Source organism: Balaenoptera musculus, chromosome 7 (assembly GCF_009873245.2).
Source record: "Balaenoptera musculus isolate JJ_BM4_2016_0621 chromosome 7, mBalMus1.pri.v3, whole genome shotgun sequence".
Classification (NCBI taxonomy): Eukaryota; Metazoa; Chordata; class Mammalia; order Artiodactyla; family Balaenopteridae; genus Balaenoptera; species Balaenoptera musculus.
Genome location: NC_045791.1, coordinates 82,770,860 through 82,792,873, shown reverse-complemented (window position 1 = coordinate 82,792,873; position 22,014 = coordinate 82,770,860). Strand labels below are relative to the sequence as shown.

The following is a 22,014-nucleotide window of genomic DNA, read 5'->3' as shown; positions in this document are numbered from 1 at the left end:
AGCTGTTCAGAGAGACGTTTCTTCCCCGTCAAGTAACTCATGGAATACGGGTGAGAGCGCCATCAGGACTAAAAGCCAAATCTGGCCTGAGCAGGTCTTTGTCCTGCATCAGTCCCGGGAAAGCGAGTCTCTCTCCTCGGGAGTGCTAATGCAGATTTCCCCCAGAAAATTTATCACCATCCTTTTTCTTCTGGGTAGATATTAATCGTAATCTCAAAGAACCAAAGTACCAATTTGAAGATACTGCTTTTTCAACTCTCAGGAGTGTTCTAACACAACAGGATTCCCTTCTTGGTAGGCAAAGTCTATTGCTTAATGTTCATCTAGCAATTACGCATTAAACCGTTCATATTTCAAGGGAAGGACCCCAGGGAATGGGAAAAGAATTGATTTTATGACAGCATGGCAGAAACAGTTGAAAGGCATTACCAAGCCTGTCTGTTAGTAATGTTCTGTGTTGTATACAAAGATGAATAAAATACGGTCCCTGTCCTCGAAGGCACCTACACTTTAGTGAGAATGATAAACAGGTGAGCAAATAAGACGAGGGCATGGGATAATCGCAGAATGTGGATGTGACTCTGAGCTGGATGACCTGAGCCCCAGAAGTTAATTGTACAAACTTGCAGCCAGACTGCCTGGGTTCAAATCCCAACTCTGCCACTTCCAGCTGTTGAACTTGGGCAATTTCACTTAATCTCTCTCTGCCTGTGTCCTTGCCTATGAAATGAGGATAATAATAGGGTTGGTATTGAGTCATAGGATTGTTGTGAGCATTAAGTCAGTCAGTGGCTACAAAGCATTTAGAAGAGTGCCTGGTACATGGTAAGTGCTCAACAGGAGTTAACTATTTGGAAGTCTGGACTTCTACTGATTCCAGGGAAAAGGGACATTCTCATGGGAAAATCAATACTCTTCCCGGAAAATAGTGCCCTAAAATAAATGGTCAAAAAATCTTGGGAGGAATTCTTTCCTACAACTTACTTATATAAAAACAAATCTATTCTCATCTTTGTACCCATATATTAAAAACTTACTGTATACATGGTCCTATGTTAGGTCCTGTTGATAGGTGTAAAAAACGATGGATATAAAACAATATCCTTTCTTCCAAGGGATTTATAATCCAATAGTGGTGGAAAGTGGCAGCAAAGAATCAATATCTAATTCAAGGTGTTTTCAATGGCACTGGTAAAGTGCTAAATCAATGTTATGGAAGTTGAAAGAAGGAAGAGCTAAAGAAAGATGGCAGAGGGCTTGGCTTGTGGCATGGGGGCTTTGAGGTCTCTTGGAGGTAGAAGGATGGCTACGTTAAGCAGCAGCTGTAACTGGAGTCACAATAAGAGTGAGATAGGAAGGTTCATTTTGGATTCATCATCGCAGTGATGAGAACTGAACCTGTAAGAATAGAGGAGGCAGCTCAGAGAGAATCCACAAAAAGAAAAGGGCTGGAAAGAATAGAGACATGTGTGTGTATAACCGAGTCGCTTTGCTGTGCACCTGAAACTGACACAACATTGTACATCAACTCTACTCCAGTATAAAATAAAAATTAGTAAAAAAGAAAGAAAAGGGCTGGAAAGAATAGATACATGTATATGTATAACTGAATCACTTTGCTGTGCACCTGAAACTAACACAACATTGTACATCAACTCTACTCCAGTATAAAATAAAAATTAAAAAAAAGAAAGAAAGAAAGAAAGAAAAGGGCTGGAAGCAGAGTCCACTGGAAGCATCAGTGACATGTTCAGAAGCCTGGGGCAAGAGGCGAGAGTTCAGTGGGTGGTGTGGAAATAGAGACACTTTTTCCCAAAGCAGGAAAATGGGAATTGGAGGAAGAAGGAGGGTTGAGGGAAGATCTTTGTTTTCTCTGATGGACTGAAGTCAAGCCCAGGGGGTAGTCCTGCCACCTGAGCCCTGCTGAGCTATGAGTCACTACGGCTGCAGGCTCAGTCAGCGCTGTCCTGTCCGGAGACAACGGGAGCATTTTCGCGATATCTCAGGACTTCCCCGCACTGGTCCAGAGAGTGTGGCTCCCTCACCGTATCTGTCCTCGGAGCAAGAACAGCAGGTCCAGCCTTGCTGGTTCACTCACACTGGGTGGGTCTCCACCACTGGGGAGACACTGGGCCTGCCTGCATCGAAGTCTTGTTGGCCAGGGGCCGTAGCCTCTTGCCTAGACCCGAGTTAGCTCCTATATCCCTGATATGAGCTCCCTATTTATAAGAATTGCCGTCTCCGAGCATGTCCACAGCACAGCTTGTCATTCAGATCATTTCAGTTTGCTGTGCCCTCTTCCTTGATCATCCGGACTGCTGGTCCTTCCCTAAGAGCTGGCTAATCCTGCAGCCTCAGTTATGCCCCCAGCATATCTCCATGAGCTGTTGGCACTCCCCTTCTCCACGCTGAGGAATTCCCAGTGAACTGTGCAGCTGAGCCTATGCATTCACAGTAGTAGGCAGGGGGAGGAAAGCAATTGCCACGGGCTTAAAGATGCAGCTGAGAGAGGGGTAGCTGACTATGTAGGGTCCCCAAGAAGCCAGTGAGAATGAGCTCTGCTGTATAGGTTTGACTCATAAAAGAAAGGAACATGTCATCCCCAGAGAGAAAATTAAAAAGAACTAACAATATAAAAGAATCCTTAAAATATGTCAGGCAGGCTCTTCACCAAGGGTTTTGCTTGTATCATTCGTATTTAATACTCATACAGGCGCTGTACAGAGTCCCTGATATAATCCCCAATTTGCAGATTAAAGAACTGAGCCTGGACCAGTTGGATCCTTGCCCAAGGTCACCCAGGTGAGAAGTGATGGATGGGGCTGTAATTATGGCCTGACTCCAAGTCCATACCTTCATGTCTCCCCTTGGGAAGTGTGTGTTAGTGAAGACAGAGCTAGTCCGAATTGTAGAGAGAAGTTGAGGAACTAAGGTTGAATGTCTCAAGGCTGTAAAGGAAAGGAAGTGAGATCATCTCTAGAGATTGGGCTTGGGGGGGCTGAGTCATCTTTGCAGAACTTAACGGGAGCAGAAAAGGTTTGGAATGGCCACTGTGGGGATAGTCAAGGGAGTCGACGGCACGACTAAAAGGAATTCTGGACAGCAGCAGGGGCCCAGCTGGGGTTGGATAATGTGAATTTTGTAGTGGAACCAGTGAATGCTTTTATGAGTTTCTCCAGCAACCTTTCAGCACTCACGCATGTAGGACCACAGAAGAGATGTAGAGCCTTTCTGCTCCCTCCTCGGGACTCAACACTTGATTACAAGCCCGGAAGAGCAACATCATGTGCTGATGCACTGAGCCACCTGCAGAGAAGGGATAATGGGATCCCATGGGGCCGGGGATGGGCCAGGTGGGAATGATGGAGGCTTCAGATGGGAGAGGAGAGAGTTCGCTGCTGAACGGACGGACCAGGAGGAGGCCTGTAAAATCAGAATGGGGCCTGCGAGAATTGAAAGAGGCTGGGAGGCTGAAGTGAAAAAGAAGCTGTTTGCAAAAATACGCACGTTGTTGTTCACACATTAGAGCAGCCCGGGAAACAGCCACTTCCCTGCTCACCCAGGGCGAGTAATAATTTGTGTCAGGCACGAATAAGGGGATGCTGACTTTCTCTGTTTACTACCAAAGAGACGTGGGGGCTGGACAGGATGCTAAAACACTGGCCCTGGGAAAAGCCTGGCGCTCGCTAACGAGGCTGTCGTACAACCTTGCTCCGCTTTCCAAAACAGCACCCTCAGGAGAAAAGAAATAAAGTCATTTTTCTTCAGAGGCAGAAGATTTAAAATTGCTTAACGATAACACTTAACATCGCTTAGCCCTTAGGCTTAGGCAACCTCATAACTAGCAAGTGCTGGGAATTATCTTTTTCCTGAGCTGGCTAGGGTTCTGGCTTTATTTTGTCAGGTGTCATTCAGCCCGGCAGCAGGCTGCACGGCCTACTTTAAAATGACGACAGAGTTCCATGAAAGCAGAGCAGGGTGTCCCTTGACCGGGGGTCCTCCCCAGCTCCAGGCACTGGGGGGCATTTTCTCTCTGGGTTGATGGCTCCAAATTTGGCACATAAATCAACATTGTTGAGTTTATCTTAAAACTCCTGTGATGTTCTCCACAAACAGCAGAGGAACCAAATCAGTCAGTAGCATAGTAAGTCCCCTATAAGGTTGGCCACTGACTTCCTGTAGATAGAATTATTCCTATTTTTAATTAAAAATTTAACTCCATAAATATTTTAAAGCTCCCCACCTCTGTGACTAAGAGGGGATCTGGTGCCTACAGAGATGTGTTCGCCTCACTCCCCTGACAAAAGGAGCAGTGGAGTTGGGGTGATTCAATTAAGTGGACAGTAAAATCTCTAGGGGCGGGAGAAGACTAGGAAACCAGGGTAAATGTCACCGGCACACAGAAGCCAGTAGCTTGTCCCCTGCCTCGCATTCTGCATCCTGTTGGGTAAATATGGACCCCACCCCCGACCCCGATGGATTAGAGCGTGTTGGTGGGGATGCTTTGCATATCTCCCTTAGATAATTGAGATGGAAACTCAAGTTTGAGCCCCTGCATTAGAAAACCAGTGCCAGGGACCTCTCATGCATTTGTCTGAGCCTTATTTATTCTCCATCATGACTCCTTCTTGCCAGGTAGCTAAAAAGGTGTGTTAGCACGTGAAGCTCATCACGTCTACCATCGTGTTGCGTGTGTGAATGCACTGTTCGTCAAAGCTGTTTTCAGTCTAAGATGCTTCGCTTTTGGCTACAGTTATACTCTCGGGGCTGGCAGGATTTTGCCAATTCATATATTGTGATGATAGCTCCAGAGCCACAAACAGCATCAACGTATTGCCTCTGTCAAAACACTCCCTCCACAGTGTTTAATCCTAAAATAGATGTCTTTAGAGTCAGCCATGGCTGAGCATTTCAGGGCTGATTAATTAAAATAAATAGGAGTTGGAAATTCAGAGGACTTTATGTTAATCATTACCAATCTAAGCATTGGTTGCACTCTCACAAAAAGTTGTTTTTCTGCCTCCTGTCCTAGATGGTGGGTCCTTGTCTAGGTGTCTAGAGCCACAGCATCCCCAGCCTCCAGATTCTCAGGGCCTGATGCATAGTAGATGATCAGTAGATACTTGGGGAAGGAATGAACGAGTGAAATCTGTTGAATTTCTGTACTTATAAATGCTATTTCTGTGTTTTTGATTTGTACCAAAAAAAAAAAAAAATCCATTTCCGCAGTCTGAGTACAAGTTGGCCAGGAAGACATTAAACTGTTTCCAGTTTTCCTTTTTCTTCCTATCCTAAGAATACAGTACTTTCCATCTGCCTTAACTACAATTTCCATGCACTTCAATACTGAAAGCCAGAAATTTTATATTTAAAATGAATTTTGGAGACTACTTCTATTTTTTTAAATGAAAACAAAATACTAAGCCAGGGAAAAAATAAGGAGAGGAAAGAAATCAAGGATGAGAAAAATAACTATGAGACAACATATAAAAAGGGAAAACGGAGATAAAATATAGTTGTACAGGAGCTTTTAAAATATTGTATTTTGGGTATCCTGCCCAATCAGTGTTCAAAATTGGCTCTCTGCTAGATTTGAGATTTTATTACTTTTGAAAATCAACATACTATTTATAAGGGCAAATGGTCACTTGGGCTATGCCTGTTGTAATATTCGGGCTGTTATTTTTGTCATTTCACACGCAGAAATATAGCCAACATGCAACTCAAAACAGTAACCCAGCTCTGAGTTAGCACTTTAACAATTCAGTATGATGATAGAAAAGCTCTATTTAGCGTCCTCCCCACCAGCCCCCTCTTTAAAAGCAGATATTCTGTAACATTTTCGTTTTGTGCCTGGCATTAACCTTTCTTTGTTTTTGTTTTTTGTTTTCAAACTCACAAATTCTCACACTCTCAACTCACTCAACTCCCATAGTTGCTGCACTGTATGTCATCTTGGAAAGGTTTCCTCTTTGTCATGTGCCATTGACTGTAGACTAAAATTATTCTTCACCTCACAGATAAGAGCACAAACCTTTGAGAATTGTATCTCATTTTCAGGGGTGTCTAGTTACAGCATAAGTGGATCCTGTTCGTCCAGAATCACCAAGCGAACTTTCCCAGGAAGCTGTCTTTTCCCCACACTGTGTCGGTGCCCCTCAGCAATATTTGCTTATTGCCCAAAGAACACGGTCAGGTTCTAAATCAAGCAAAGAACCTCTTTCCCGGTTCCTATTTCTCTCCTGCTTTTTAACACCCACATGAAGCTCCAGGGTTAAGGCTGGCATGCCCTTCCTTGTGGGTAATTCCTAGGACAGAGGATTTACTATTTTATTGTCTCTGAGCTGGGTGCAGGCTGTTCAATACCATGTTTATAGCAATGGCTTAGGATTTCCATTCAGAATCTAATATTCTCGCTGACATGTTCAATTGCAATGATATACTACTTTCTTCCCTTAAAAAATAACCCACAAGTGTTTCAATTATTAGCACAGTTGTGAAGATGGCACGAGGGTTGTGGCAGATGCAGTAAGGCAAAATTATAACATATTCCCCATTTCAGAGCCAGATTTCTATTCCATGTGTATTTTCTAAAGACTTTATGTGCGGGTGGGATGGTGATGGGAGACCCCTCAGTGATCTACCTGGGTAAGGAGGCGTACTGTCTCTCCATCCCCTCAAAGCGGAGGTTGTGTGCATTCCCATCTGGACCCTTTCCAGACACCTGTGGAGAGAAAAGTAATTAGAGATGAAGATCCATTATGCACCCTGGTTACTGACAATGCATCTCAAAATTGTAATCACTGCACAAATGCTGCTGCTGCCTGCCAAAAATTAACCACGGAAAAGCAGGCAAGAACTCAGCATCGTTATAGGAATTGATGATCGAGTCACAAACATGGCATTTAACGACAAAGTCACTTCTTTCAAAAAAAGGGTCATTGTCAAACTGATTCCTTCCTGTCACCATGCCAGGGATATGCTTTTTTTTTTCTTTCAAAATAGGCTTTAGTTTGCAGAACAGCTTTAGACTGGCAGGAAAATTGAGAAGATAGTACAGAGAGTTCCCATATAGCCTGCACCCAGTTTCCCTATAACTAACATCTCATATTCCTATGGTATATTTCTTACAATTAATAAATCAATATTAATACAGTATTGTTAACTCAAGTTCATAGTTTATTCCGATTTTACCTAATTTTTTTTCTGTTCAGGATCCCATTCAGGACACCATATAACATTTAGTCATCATGTCTCCTTAGGCTCCTCTTGGCTGTGATAAGAGTGTATACTTTCCACGAAACCTTTCTTTACTACCTGGGATCGGTGGCCATCAGCTACCTCTTCCACGGCTTCTATGAAGCCCTCTCTGATCACCTGAACCTCACTGAGCCCGCTCCCTTATAAACAAACACAGAGAAGTGACAAACTATTTTAAATCTAGTGTTGGTCTTTATTGGTTTTTGTTCCTTCCTATGTACTTCCTGTGTTCACCTCTCTTCAGGTCTCTTCCACCAGCCTCTGAGATTCTGATGGGCACTGAGTGACTGGCCCCAGTAGGTTCTCAATAAAGTGTGTGAGTGCCATGAATCTAAAGACGTTACATATAGTCTTTCTGTATCTATCATACCAACTAAAAACACATATGGGATGAACATGGTATTTGAAGGTACTTGGTGACTCATCAATTCCTCACCTGTTCCTGTCAACACATGTGGTTTGTGGCCACCTGTGTCCTCACTCTTGTGCTAGGGTAGCTCTCATATAATGGGCATGGAAGGGGTAAACAGAAAACCTGGACTCTTATAATGGGGGGGAAGGGGGAGTTTGCTAATAAGCACAGGAAGTAACAGTGTCAAGGTTGTAGAGGAAATTTTTCTGGGTAGTACTCAAGCTGGAATTTATTTTCCTCCTACGAAAAGTTCCAGCTCTCTATGCTACCACCATCCCAGCTTGGGTGGTGTGTGTAGGGAGGGTTTGTCAGGGAAGGTGTTGCAAAACAAGAATATATGCATGTTTAGAGTTAAGAAAGACTATTCTTGGTGTCAAGTTATTACAGGAGGCCCTTAGGAGTGTGCTCTGTTAAACCTCTTTATATTTCACCAATACCTGGAACAGGAGCACCTGGCGTTATCTGAGAGGTTGACAGCCCAATAGCTACCTAGGTAGGATGAAGATTGCACTTACAGACTTAGAAGCAACTACAGAGAGACAGAATTCTCTGCATAAGGATAAAGCCCTGATTTTAAACTGCTGACCTTTTTAACAAAAACTAGGGGCAAGGATGGTGCCAGACAGTTAGGGGATAAATAAATAGCACAGAAAAAGAAGCGATGGATAGAAGTATTGTCCCCAGTCACTCCTATCTAAGGTTTGTTTTGTTTTTGACCTATTTTTTTATGGAGGGAGAATTAATGTAAATACCAGAAATATGTTGAAGATTACTAATTGTGGTTGTTATAAAAACATCATGCTTCATTGCCGTACATATAGAAGAATAAGGAATGAGGTGGGTCTTTTAGGAGACTGTGGGTAAAATAAAAATTAAAAAAAAAAAGAAAAACATCATATTTATGTATCCTTAGTATGGCTTTAGACATTTACAACTAATTTTTTTCACGTGGCCACAAAACTCCAAGTTAATACTTTCAGGGCCGTTATCTGAACTGGCCTGGCTTAATGATGGCAGTCAACATTCTGGTGTCTCAGGAGGCAGCGCCCATGTGCTGTGGTTCTTCTGGTAAGCTGCTGGCATGCTAGATTCTGTGAAATGTAGGATGATCCTTATCCTTAAGCAGCTTTTAGTCTTGTTGGGAAAACAAGGATCAGAAATGAAATAATTAAAGAGTGATGTAGGACAACGCATGAACCAATGTCATTCAGGATGTTACTAGCAGAAGCACAGATGAAGGTGTTTGGAAAAACTTCATGGAAGTAGAACAGCAAAGACCAGGTTTCAAAAGATGGATGGCATGCTTATACATCAAATATTATTCTGTTCTTGAAAACAGTATGGAGGTTTCTCAAAAAAACTAAAACTAGGGTTACCCATATGATCCAGCAATCTCACTCCTGGGCATACATCTGGAAAAGATGAAAGCTCTAATTCAAAAAGATACAGGCACCACAGTGTTCACTGCAGCACTATTTACAATAGCCAAGACATGGAAGCAACCTAAATGTCCATTAACAGATGATGGATAAAGAAGATGTGGGGTGTGTGTGTGTGTGTGTGTGTGTGTGTGTTTATACACATACATATACATATATATATATGTAATGGAATATTACTCAGCCATAAAAAGGAATGAAATATTGCCATTTGCAGCAACATGGGTGGACCTAGAGGTTATCATACTAAATGAAGTAATTCAGACAGAGCAAGACAAATATCATATGGTATTGCTTATATGTGGAGTCTAAAAAAAATGATACAAATGAACTTATTTACAAAACAGAAACAGACCCACAGACATAGAAAACAAGTTTATGGTTACCAAAGGGGAAGGAGGGGAGGGATAAATTGGGAGTATGAGAGTAAAACTGATAAACAACAAGGATTTGCTGTATAGCACAGATTCAATATCTTGTAATACACTACAATGGAAAAGAATCAAAAAAAGAACATAGGTATACACATATATATGTATAACCGAATCATTATGCTGTACACCTGAAACTAACACAATATTGTAAATCAACTCTACTTCAATTAAAAAATTATTCCATTCTTCACCAATTGTATATGTATTTGTGTGTTTCCCTATTAGTACCACAGCATCTTTAATACAATCATTCAATGAGTAATTACTGAACACCTTCTGTATTCTAATGCCACACTAGGTACCACTTTCAAAGCAATGAACAGAGGCTTGATTTCTTCATTGCTTTAAATATAAAAGAGACAGGTCTGCAAACAATTACAGTACAATGAGATCACCGCTGGAGTGTCAGTCTGAAGGAGGCAGTGGGGGTCTGAAAGAACAGATAGCAGAGTCCACCTGGGAGAGTTGAAGACAGCTTCATGTGGGTGTTGACGCTTCATCTAAAACTTGAATATGAATGAGGAGGAGTTTGTTAGGAGGAGGAGGGGGTAGGAGTAGCAGGAGAAGGCATTCTCAGGAGACAGAACACAAGTGAAACAACATGGAGGCATAAAAGGAGCACTGTGTTCCCAGGGAATGTCAAAATTTTGGTAAAAGAAGAAACAGACGCTCTAAGGAAAAGGATATTAGTAAGAGTAGCAACAATATCACTGGTGCTACTATTGTGGTTACAACAATATTATTGCCACTAGTGCAAATTTTTAAATAGATTTTATTTTTTAGAGAAGTTTTAGGTTTGTAGCAAAATTGAGAGGAAAGTACAGAGAGTTCCCATATATATCATGGATCATGCTTTTGGTGTCATATCTAAAAAGTCATCACCAAACTTAAGGTCATTTGGATTTTTTCCAATGTTATCTTCTAGGAGTTTTACAGTTTTGCATCTTACATTTAGGTCTGTGATAATTTTTGTGAAGACTATAAGGTCTGTGTCTAGTTTTCTTTTTTCTTTCTTTTTTTTTTTTTTGCATGTGGATGTTCAGTTGTTCCAGCACCATTTGTTGAAAAGACTATTTTTGCTCTATTATATTGCTTTTGCAACTTTGTCAAAGATCCGTTGACTGTGTTTCTGTGGGTCTATTTCTGGGCTCTCTATTCTGTTCCACTGATCTATTTGTTGATTTTTTTTCACCAATACCATACTGTCTTGATTACTGTAGCTTTATAGTAAGTCTTGAAGTTGGGTAGTGTCTGTCCTCCAACTTTGTTCTTCTCATTCAACATTGTGTTGGTTATTCTGGGACTTTTGCCTCTCCACATAAACTTTAGATTCAGTTTGTAACTTGCTGGGATTTTGATTGGGAGTACATTGAATATACAGATCAAGCTGGGAAGAACTGACATATAGACAATATTGAGTCTACCCAAGAACATGGACTATCCAACATGGACTCTCCCTCCATTTTTTAGTACTTCTTTGATTACTACAAGTTAACACTTATTTGGCCCTTATTGAGTGCCAAGCATAAGGCTAAATGTTTTATTTGCATTAGCCCATTCATTCCTCCCAAATATCGCCAATGGTTGCCCAATTTTGCACATGAGAAAACTGAGCAGTTGCCTAAGGTCATACAGCTAGGACACGGCATATCTGAGACAAGGTTCAGGTCTGTCTGATCCCAGAGTCCAAGCTCTGGAGAAACTGCCATAGACTGGATCTTGGAGGAGCTCATGCCAAGGAACTTGATTTTACCATTAGTTGATGGTGAACCCACTGAGAAGTGATATTCCATAAGTGATAGCACATATTGAACAGTTAGAGAGATTATTCTTGCCATAGTATGGAGGTTCCTGTGACAGTCTAAGTCAGAGATGATAAAGGACTAAACAAGGGGCTATTCAAAATGATGGAGACAAGGGAGCGTCATAAAGATGTTAAGAGGGTAAATTTAATACAACTGACTGAGAATTAATGGGAAGGATGTATTTGGAATCATGTCTAAGTTTCTGAACTTAGCAACTAGGTGAATTTGATAACTGTTGCCAAGATGGGACTAAAGAAAGAACAGATTTAGAGGGTAGGGGTAGGGGTTGGAGGAGGGAACACTTAAATATATTAAGCTTGAGTTGGGACACCTGATGGAAATGTCTGAGAGATAATTGCGTATAAAAGTTTGCGACGTAGAAGAAAAATCTGGACTAGAGATGTAGAATTGAGAAACATTCAGCCTATAGATGGTACCTGAAACCTTGGAAAACAATTAGACTGCCCAGGAAGAATCTACAGGGACAGAACAGAAGAAAAGACATGCGATGAAAAGAGAGAGAATACCAATAATAATCTTAGAAATACCATAATTTAAGGGGCAGGCAAAAAAAAAAAAAAAAAAAAAAGATGAACCCAGGAGAGAGTCTGAGTAAAAGTTGTTGGTCAAGAAGAGAGCAAGGAGAGAACGTTATCACAGGAATTAAGGGAAAAGAATTCCATGAAAGAGGGAGTGGTTCACAGTGTCAAAAGCAGCCAAGAGCTTCAGTAAGACAAGATCTGTGGCTTATATGGTGTGTTGGTGAGCTTTATTCGATCCTCCCTCCTTGTCGAGGGTCACTCTGAACCATAGAGCCTGGAAAGCTGAAAACTACCTTTCCCAGAATTCCCTTGTAGTCAATGTGCTGGGTGTGATTTAAGTTGGGCCATGTCATTTGAGAAATGGAGTTGAGGCAGTGGCGATGTTTCCACTGTTGATTCTGGCAAGAACGTCCAAAGGTGTGCTTGGTTTTCCCATGGCAGTGTTAGCAGATGTGCCATTGCTAGTTTCTGGGGGTGGAGTGTAGCTTTCATAGCTAGCTTTGGAGCTGGTGGCACTAAAGGTGAATTCCTGTTTGTGGCACCTTCCTCATTATGGTGGCTTCTGCTATAGGCATTACTGAGTGGCTTGTGGAGCCAAAACCTTCCTCAAAGAAATGGCAGAAGCTCCCTGGGTAGCCTAGTTCTGTTGTGTGGTTTGGGAAATCATTCCTGCAAGCTTATCTAAGAATTTGTTTCCTAGCCTTCCTTATGATTCTGTAAGCCTGTTAATATGGTGTAATAAATTTGTTCCTGCTTAAACTAGCTAGAGTGTATATTGTTCTCTGCAACTGAACAGTGACTGATAGAAAGTCTGTAAAAGGGTATGTGGGAATTGGCAATGAGATGTTGCTTGGTGCTTTATTGAAAGCCAGACTCTATGGTGTTGAAAATCTTTACAGTTTTCTAATAAATAAACACCCACTGGTTGCACTGTCTTATGCTATCACGCTCAGAAAATGAGATGAATACTTTCAAGTAAATAAACATTTGTTAGTGACTCTAAATATTAGAGCCGTATGCTAAGTACTCTAAGACACAGAGATGAGAAAAGTCATTTCCTCCTCAGGGACACACAGTTAGTCAAGGGAGATGACAGCAATACATTTGTGTTCCATTATTTAAAAAACAGATTTACCTGTTTTTTTCTCCCTAAGTCACCCAAAGATGACCTCTGTTAACATTTACAAATATATACATATTTTAATGGTATATAGAATTTTTTCCCAACTATTTACTACTGGCATTTTCCTGTGCTAGTAGATATGTTTCCACAAACGTGAATTTTAATAGCTGTATAAGATTTATGGATAAATCATAACTTATCTAATCTCCTCCTGTAATTTGATCACGTTTACTATCCCAATCAGAAATGGTGGCAATACAGATTATTGTGTTGGGGACAAAGATTCTTACAAATAGCTGTGAGCTGAAAGTAGGAAACTGCAGCTAGAGGGTTGCCAAAGAGAAACTAATTATAAGTTTTAGTCGGGTCCTTAGGAAGTCAAGCCACTTTTGGAGGGAGTGAGGGGAGAGAGAACTGGCAGAGGCATTTATAAGCTCATTTCTCATTTTGCTCTGTGCTCAACAAGACTCAGAAATGCATCTCCTTGAAGAACTCCTTATTAGGTAATGTCTCGCATCACAAAAACATAAGGTCAGCGGCTTTGATCCAATTAATTTTTTTTAAAGAAGCCCTTTATCTCACTTGGTATCATGCAGGTTTATTTTATTTATTTTTTTTTAATGTAATGACCTAAATATACATCTGATAGGAATAATCTTGACTTAAGCCATAACAGAAACATAGTCTTTTCCACAACAATGTAATGTTAGAACTTATGCTTGGAGTTTGGGCATATTTATCTCTCTACTGCTCAGGAAGTGAAACTTCAGAGAGCTTATTCAAAACAACTTGAAAAGCTCATACCTTGGTGTGCCTTGCACATGGCGATCTTCTTTGTTTGGATTATGACAGCTTATGACAGCCTATCAGGAGGGCTTGGTGTTTGGGGGCGGGGGGCAGGCAGGGGGGATGTTGAATTAAGATGCTTTTAGTCCATGGGAGTTCTCCCAATTTCATTCACTCAGTGCCTGCTGCTGGCTGGGGTGTTAAGAGCCTTGTTAAAATAAAGCTATTAGTCTTTTCTCTACAAAAGCAAGGAGCTTGCCGCTTACATTCAGTGTTCCTTAAATTCGTGTGTATTTCTAGCCTGGCATTGCAAGAATCAGCAGTTTCATAAAGCAATATACTAAAGAGGCCATTTAACACCCCTGTTTCCCCCATTTGCAGATTAATGGAAGAGGGGAAGATTTAATGCCCTTTCAAACATTTTTAAACAATTCATTAAAAATAAAAGGATAAATCAAATATCTGATGATAAAAAGCGGAAACAATTCAAAATTAACATGTTTTCCAATTCCTACAGGTTAGGACACATTTTTGCCAATGTTGTAATTTATGTCCCATAAGTCAATTTTCCTGAGGAAATTTAAAAGCTGCTGTGATGGAAAGGCTGTGCAAAGGTGCAATACAGCTTATTCACCCATACATAACATCCTCACTTACAAATATGTCTTACTCAGACCCATTACCCAAAAATGAGTTTCATGCTGCCAGACACATCATAAGATTAAAATGCGAAGTATAAAAATGTAGATGCCATTTTAGGAAATACGCCTTTCATTTCAAGTTGGTATCATGACAGATATTTTTGAGCAGTTTCCAGAAGCTTTCTTTTAATTACATTGCTTTTACCTAGCTATAGGTTTGCCTGGAAGGTTTTTAGAGGAATCAACTCAATAAAAACATCTAAAAAGTTATAAACTTGACTTTGAGAATCTTCTAATATTCAGACACTCTGCTAAAATGCTACGTGTTTGGAGGAAGGGCAACTGACAATATTCCATCTAAACAAAAAGAAACTAATTAAAATAAGCTGCTTAATTATTTCTCTTTTGCAATGTGAAGTATATTATTCCTGAGATATGTATTTACAAATATGCTATCTAGAGAAGCAAAAGTACACACACTCGTTCAAACCATTATTTCTGAAGTGTTTATTTTCTCTAATTTAATTTCAGCAATTTTGTCAAATAACTGGGTATTCAGCTTATAGACTTGCTTAGAACATCTGCTAGTTTAGAAAATACAGCAGATAAAAATATTTTTAAAATAAGTCTTGGATAAGCCTTTTAACCATTTTGTGCCTATATTTTCCTCCCTTGTAAAATGTTGGAGTTAAAACATAAATCCTTAAAGTCCCTTCTAACCTACACACATTTATAAACGTTACCTTGTATATAGTTTCCACATTATGTTAACCAATTACACCTTATTAATATAGTAACTATATGTATGCACATAGTTATTTTAAAGCTGAATGACAAAGATAGTAAAGCAATCTGCAACATTATAAAGTTATAACACATTTATTGGGATTTAAGCATTAAATCTCATGCTAGCACCATCCAAGTTCTAGCCATATACATATACATATGTACACATATACATATGTACACATTGGGCCACAGCCTGAATGATCTCTCTTCTGATTATCTTTGGAGAAAATAAAATCAGACATCTCCAGCTCTGTTTGTGTCTGGGCCTAAGATACAGTTACCATAGAAACTATGATTGTGGCTACAATTTACAAACTTGGCTTCATCTATCAGATGCACTTTGTGTGTGAGTGTATGTGTGTGTGTGCGTGTGTACATGTGTGCATGTGTGTCTTGCCAATAAGCTTGAAGAGCAAACTCTGGTTCTACATCTTTAATTAAAGAGCCAGACACCACTCCTCATTTCCTTTTCCCATCTGTCTACCTACAAAAAGAGATCTTGTAACACTGACTGACGTATAAACTCTTACTTGGCAGAAGACAAAGGTCTGATGAAAAGATGAAAAAAAAAAGGTATTAGGAAAAGCATTCCCCAAGAAATCTGTCTGTTCACACCTGTCCTGTATTTTCCAGGAACAGAATAAAGGGACTTTGGTGGAGTTTTGGTTAGTTACAGTAATCACTAGGTTCTAATACCCAGTACTTATTGAATTTGGTTTCCAATTGTTTCTTGGATATAATATGTGAGTTATTTACTCCTCTGCTGTTTCAGTTTATTGTACTCTGTGACAACCTTCTTTACACATCCTAAAAGAAACAAAGTTGACCTTCAAACTATGACTAAATCTTAAAATGATAATAGTTTGTTCACGTTATTCCTTATGAGTTCATACTATCTCTTCTAACTATTAAGTCGTATAAAGGATATTCATTGACTAAAGCTCTCTAGCATATTTAAAATATACTTGCATTTATAAAGACTAAACAATGTAAATATATGCAAAATTTTAAGCTCTTCAGAATTTTTTTAATAGTTTAGTCAGTGGGCAAGTTCAAATCACTCCCGTTATAGTTATTAGAAAGAAAAGATTCTCTGGAACACTCTACAATCAGTATCATGAGTTAAAATCAATGTGACCATTTCCATTTCTGCCTCATTTTACACACGGGGAAACTAGAGTTCAGAGGATGTTAAAGCAACTTGCCCAAAGGGTCACATGGTGGCAAAGACAAGATCTAAACTGAGATCTGCCTGACCCCAAAGTAATGTTTGTCTCACTCTTAATGCTGCCTCATATGTTAGAAGTGGTCATTATAGTTACTGCTGCTCTATTTCTTAAACAAAGAACTGAGGCATCAGACCTGAAAGTTCAAATAAACCTATGTTGGCAGTGAGATGGAATTTGTGAAATTATGACTGCCTGTGAGCATTCTGAATGTGCTTATGGTCATCATAACCATACCACTGAACCCCAATTGCCTAGTGATATTTATTTAAGATAGCTGGAGGCATTAATATACGTATACATGTCAATTTTTTGTATAGCAAAAATAATTTTTAATAAAAATAACTTTTAATAAAGGGTTATGTTTTATTAAAAATATCCTGCTGTATTACAGTTTTTTTTTTCAGTATTCATGAATGGTGTCAGTCTATTAATTTGGTTTACAAAAGACATCAGATTGCAAGCTTCATTAGAATTGAGACAATGCCTCTTTTTTGAGCCATTACATTCTCAAGGCCTGGCATATCACCTTGTTCATTAATATTTATTGAGTCAATGAAACAGAAGTCTCAAAAACATCTACTCAGTAGCAGTTAACACAAAAAATTAATCTGCTTCCCTAATGGCTACCTAGTTTTTTGAACCAGACCTATTAAATAATAGGATACATACTATCAAAATGTTTTTAAGGAAGTTTTATGACATCTGTCCTTTGGTTAAGTCTTATTAAGACTGCATCTTTCAAGCTCTTTCATTAATTTATTTATTTATTTTTGGCTGTGTTGGGTCTTTGTTGCTGCACGGGGGCTTTCTCTAGTTGCAGTGAGCGGGGGGCTACTCTTTGTTGCGGTGCACGGGCTTCTCATTGCGGTGGCTTTTCTTTGTTGCAGAGCACGGGCTTCAGTAATTGTGGCACACGGGCTCAGTAGTTGTGGCTCGCGGGCTCTAGAGCTCAGGCTCAGTAGTTGTGGCACATGGGCTTAATTGCTCAGCAGCATGTGGGATATTCCCAGACCAGGGCTCGAACCTGTGTCCCCTGCATTGGCAGGCGGATTCTTTTTTTTTTTTTTTAAATTTTATAGCTACTTTTATTTTTATTTATTTATTTATTTTTGGCTGTGCTGGGTCTTCGGTTCGTGCGAGGGCTTTCTCCAGTTGCGGCAAGCGGGGGCCACTCTTCATCGCGGTGCGCGGGCCTTTCACCATCGCGGCCCCTCCCGTTGCGGGGCACAGGCTCCAGACGCGCAGGCTCAGCAGCTGTGGCTCACGGGCCCAGCCGCTCCACGGCATGTGGGATCTTCCCAGACCAGGGCTCGAACCCATGTCCCCTGCATAAGCAGGCAGATTCTCAACCACTGGCAGGCGGATTCTTAACCACTGCGCCACCAGAGAAGTCCCAAGCTCTTTTGTTTATTCAGTCCTGATTTATTTTCATTTCTTTAAAAAAAAAAAAAAAAACAAACCTAGAAACATTCTTACAGTTGAGATTTAAACTTGAATCTGGAGTATAAATCAAAACCATTAGGAACCTTAAGTATGTAATTGCTTAGAAAAGATTCTAATAGCTCAAAAATAATACTAGTACACTAGTAGGGGAAGCTTATCTGATAGAATAAATTACTGGGTACCCTGGGAATAACCACTGTTGATCTAAACGTGTACCTCAACGTGCAGCTTCACAAAGTTACCAGACCCATGCTACCATTAATGCTGGAATCAGACACACAGTAGCCCTACATTTATATTAACCAAATTATTTTGCAACCGACTGCTATACCAGCAGAATTCAGTTCTAGGAAGATGAATGAAGATGAGAGGAGGAGAAAGGAAGAACTAAACAGATGACTTTCTGAAAAATTGATGTTCTTGTGTCAAAACCTAATTTGAACAACGAAACCAAACACACACACCCTGTCAATGGTTTTCTATTAACTAGTGAATAAAGGCTCTCAGTACCTGACAGCCATCTAACTTTCCAGCTTTATGTTGTTCCTGTCATATATGCTCAACGATCTGATTGCACTGGGCATTTTATGGATCCCAAGAATGCACTTTTGTGCTGATGGCAAGATGTCTACTTCTGTAGTTTTGGTAGCTCTTCCGGCGGTCAAGTTAGTGCCTAAACATGGCAAGGGCTCAATAAATGCTAATTGAGTGAATGAATGAAGCAACAAATGTTGCTCTGATTGGTTGTATTCACTGCTGTGAAGGGACAAGAAGGGGTGAAAGTAGCAGTGGGTAAGAAAAACAGATTTTGTAGGAGGTGGTGATAACATTAAAACAGTGATAAACAGAGAAGAAAGCCTTGAAAAAGGGGTGTAGACAGGGAAAAAGGAAAAAAAAACAAACCCTGAGAAACAGAGAAAAGTTGCAAAAAAGGAAAGGGAACTATGGAATGAAAATCAGCTAGGTTATTGCAAACTATTCTCATTCTCAGCGTACAGGTAATTCCTGTCCTAAGTTTCCATTAATCAAACTCTTGGACCAATTAGAATAGTCCATTCCCCTACCAGGCTGAGTAATAGGACTTTGTTCTTCTGATTAGATGTATAGCATCTTACTTTCAAACTCTTTAAAATGTGATTATTTTAAGTCAACATTTAAAGTTGGATTTGATATAATCATTGAATTGGGCATTGATTCATCTACACAGAACTCATTACTGAATTTTTCAATTTCATCAACATAATTTCTTTCCAAATTATCTTTTATCTAGATGCGAGAAGTCCAAATGCTGTGAAAACTTTGCCAAAATAAAAAGCTTTTAGATTTCTGATGCTGGCTGGACATAAACCCATGGAAGAGAGTTGAAGAATAACGCATGCTTGCCAACTGCCAGATACGACTGCTTTTCCCATAATTAATGTCATTCTTGCTGTTCGAGTACCATTTCCATCCTCTAATAATTTCCATTAATAGAGGAAGTTGCTGCAATAATCTTTGCATGCTGAAAAACCACTGTGGCTTCCATACACATTTTAACCTAAATAATGACAATGAGTGAAAAGGGGATGGTTAGAGATATTACTGTAACTCAGGGCTGCATTTGCTTGGTCATCGTTTTCAATCTCCAAAAACTGTCCAAAGGGCTTAGACCTCGGTGCTTAGAAATCAGGTCCGGTGCTCTGATTTCAATAGCACCGGACCATATGAATTTATACCAAGACGAGAAAGTGTATAAAATGAGTGTATTGGACTATTCATCTACTGAAAAATAAATGCGGAAAGAGAGTATTTTTAAAAAGACAATAACAAAAGATGAGCAGATGCAAATATAAGCTCAGGTCCTGTAAAATATGATAATTGTATCATACTTGAAGCTGAAGCTTCCAGTAAGAGGAAGTGATAGACCAGCTGCAAATCATACCCCAAACCTGCCAATTCACACTGCTTTATAGTATGCTGCTGCAAAATCAAGAACTCAGCTTAGGATATAAAATGATGCAAATATACAGAGAGCAACAACAACAATAAAAATCAGCTCAAGTTTCTTGTAGGAGCCAGGAAATGAATGTAGCATGATGGCACCACAGTAGTCCCATACCAGGGAGGAGGCACCGAGTGGTTAAAGAGGTCCTAGGGGTCCTTTCCTGGGCTTCCCTGTATGCTGAATACTGACACTACAATGGGCAAAGTTTTGATACAGGAAGACCAGTAGCAAGATTGTTTTCCCCTCTGTTTCTAAGCTGCTTTGGAAATAGCCGAAGTCTACATCAAAGCTTCATCTCCTTTGCCTAAGATGGCTTTAGAAACACTCCACCTGAGCCACGTCTAACCTTCCTCTGCCTTCTCTGTGAAGTCCACCCAGCAGAGATCTGACAGTGCCACAGGAGCAGGAAGCACTCACTCTGCATGATGACCTGGGGGAGGGGGGGAGGGGCTCAGGTTTGGAGACTGTGTTCAGTGACCTGATTAAAGCTTGAGAACCAGGTACCAAAGTTGCTGAGGGAATAGTACAGAAACAATACTTGTGTGGGGGCTTTAATAGCCATTGTTAAAATAAAAAACAGCTGGTCATTAACTGTGACAGCTGTGCTTCCACCTGGTAAAAAATCTGGGCAGACAGGGCGATCAGCAAAGGCTGGCTTCAGGGCTTGGATGCTGACAGGCACCTGACCCTGGGCTTGGCGGGGCTGTGCACGCATCTACTCTCGAGGCTGACCCTTCAGGGGTCAATACTAATTTTCACAGTATCTGTCCTGTTTGTAAATGTGCTCACTGTCTAGTTCCTACATACATTTAGAATGAATATCATCAGATACGATACCAATAAAGGATTTTACAATGATCAAAGGATGTTCTCATACATCATCGGACTCATCCATGCCACTACGCTGACCAAGAGAAAGGCAGGTGTTGCACATTCCTTGTAAGACTATTTGCTCAAAGAGGGAGGCACAACAGTAAGACAATCCTAAAAAAGCACCATCATTCCCACAGCGCGCCGCGTCCCTCCATTCTAACCAGAAACTGACTTGCAAAAAGAGTTTCTAATTGGACACTGAGAGGCCATGGTCCCTCGCCTGCACAACTTGTGGCATGGTGGTCAGGAGCACCTACTCCAGAACAGACCGACTGGGCTTGAATTCCATTATCTGCTGTGTGACCTTGAGCAAGAGAACTTCTGAGCCTCAGTTCTCTCACCTGTAAAACAGGGCTAATAATAGTACCCACCTCAGATGGATACTGTAAGGATTAAATGGTATGAGGCATGTAAACCACATAATACATGTCTTACATATAGAGTATACTTATATGTTCAATAAATCATAGTTGTTCTTATTGTTGCTGCAGTTACAGTGAACCTGACCTTTCTTTTGGTAAGAAAAATACCTGGAGAGAATCTCTTTCCTGCTCTGTAGGGGTCATTTCCGTGATCCTCTGACTTGCCCTGGCTAAACTAATGGAAGCTTCTTCAGTACTACTGTTCCAAAAACAGTTCTGGGAAAGAGAGTAAGAGAGTGAGTAGAGAGAAAAAGAAAAGAGAGAGAGAGAGAGAGAGAGAGGGTGCATGCAAGGGAACGCTCTTACTTTCTCTTGTAAAAGAGCCTCTTTTCTGCATTTTATATATATATATATATGTGTATATATATATATATATACACATATATATATATATAGGATGAATGGCTGGAATGATATGTCACGTTTAAAAGGATGATATATGTATGTATGTATGTGTGTGTGCGTGTATTTACATGTATGAATATGTATATATATTTATACACACATACATATAATCATCTCACTACTCTACACAGAAACGGCTCAATGACTAGGATAAAGTTTAAATTCCTGAACATGACATCCAAGCCTTTCATAGTCTCCTGTTGTTATCAGTATCATCATCATGTTTGCAGCCCCATTTCTGGCCACTTCATCCTTACATACCTTACATGTGCCCTTCTCCACCATTGGTCCTTCCCTGACCCCCATGCACGCTCACACTTCCTTACCCTGCCTCAGCTTTTCCCTTTGCCCTTTTCTCGCACTACCAAGTCCTCTGGGAAGCTCTTCAACAGAGCTAGTCACTTCCTATTTTCCAAGAGTCTAGATT

The 22,014-nt window shown here is 40.3% G+C and overlaps 1 protein-coding gene across 1 annotated transcript in view; it reads right to left on the bottom strand.

Moving 5' to 3' along the window:
* Nucleotides 1-22,014, bottom strand: part of PARD3B (par-3 family cell polarity regulator beta) — a 1,042,097-nt gene that overhangs the window by 63,620 nt on the left and 956,463 nt on the right. Inside the window, 1 exon segment of the mRNA XM_036858752.1 lies at nt 6,645-6,724. Coding sequence (XP_036714647.1) covers nt 6,645-6,724 — 80 coding nt within the window.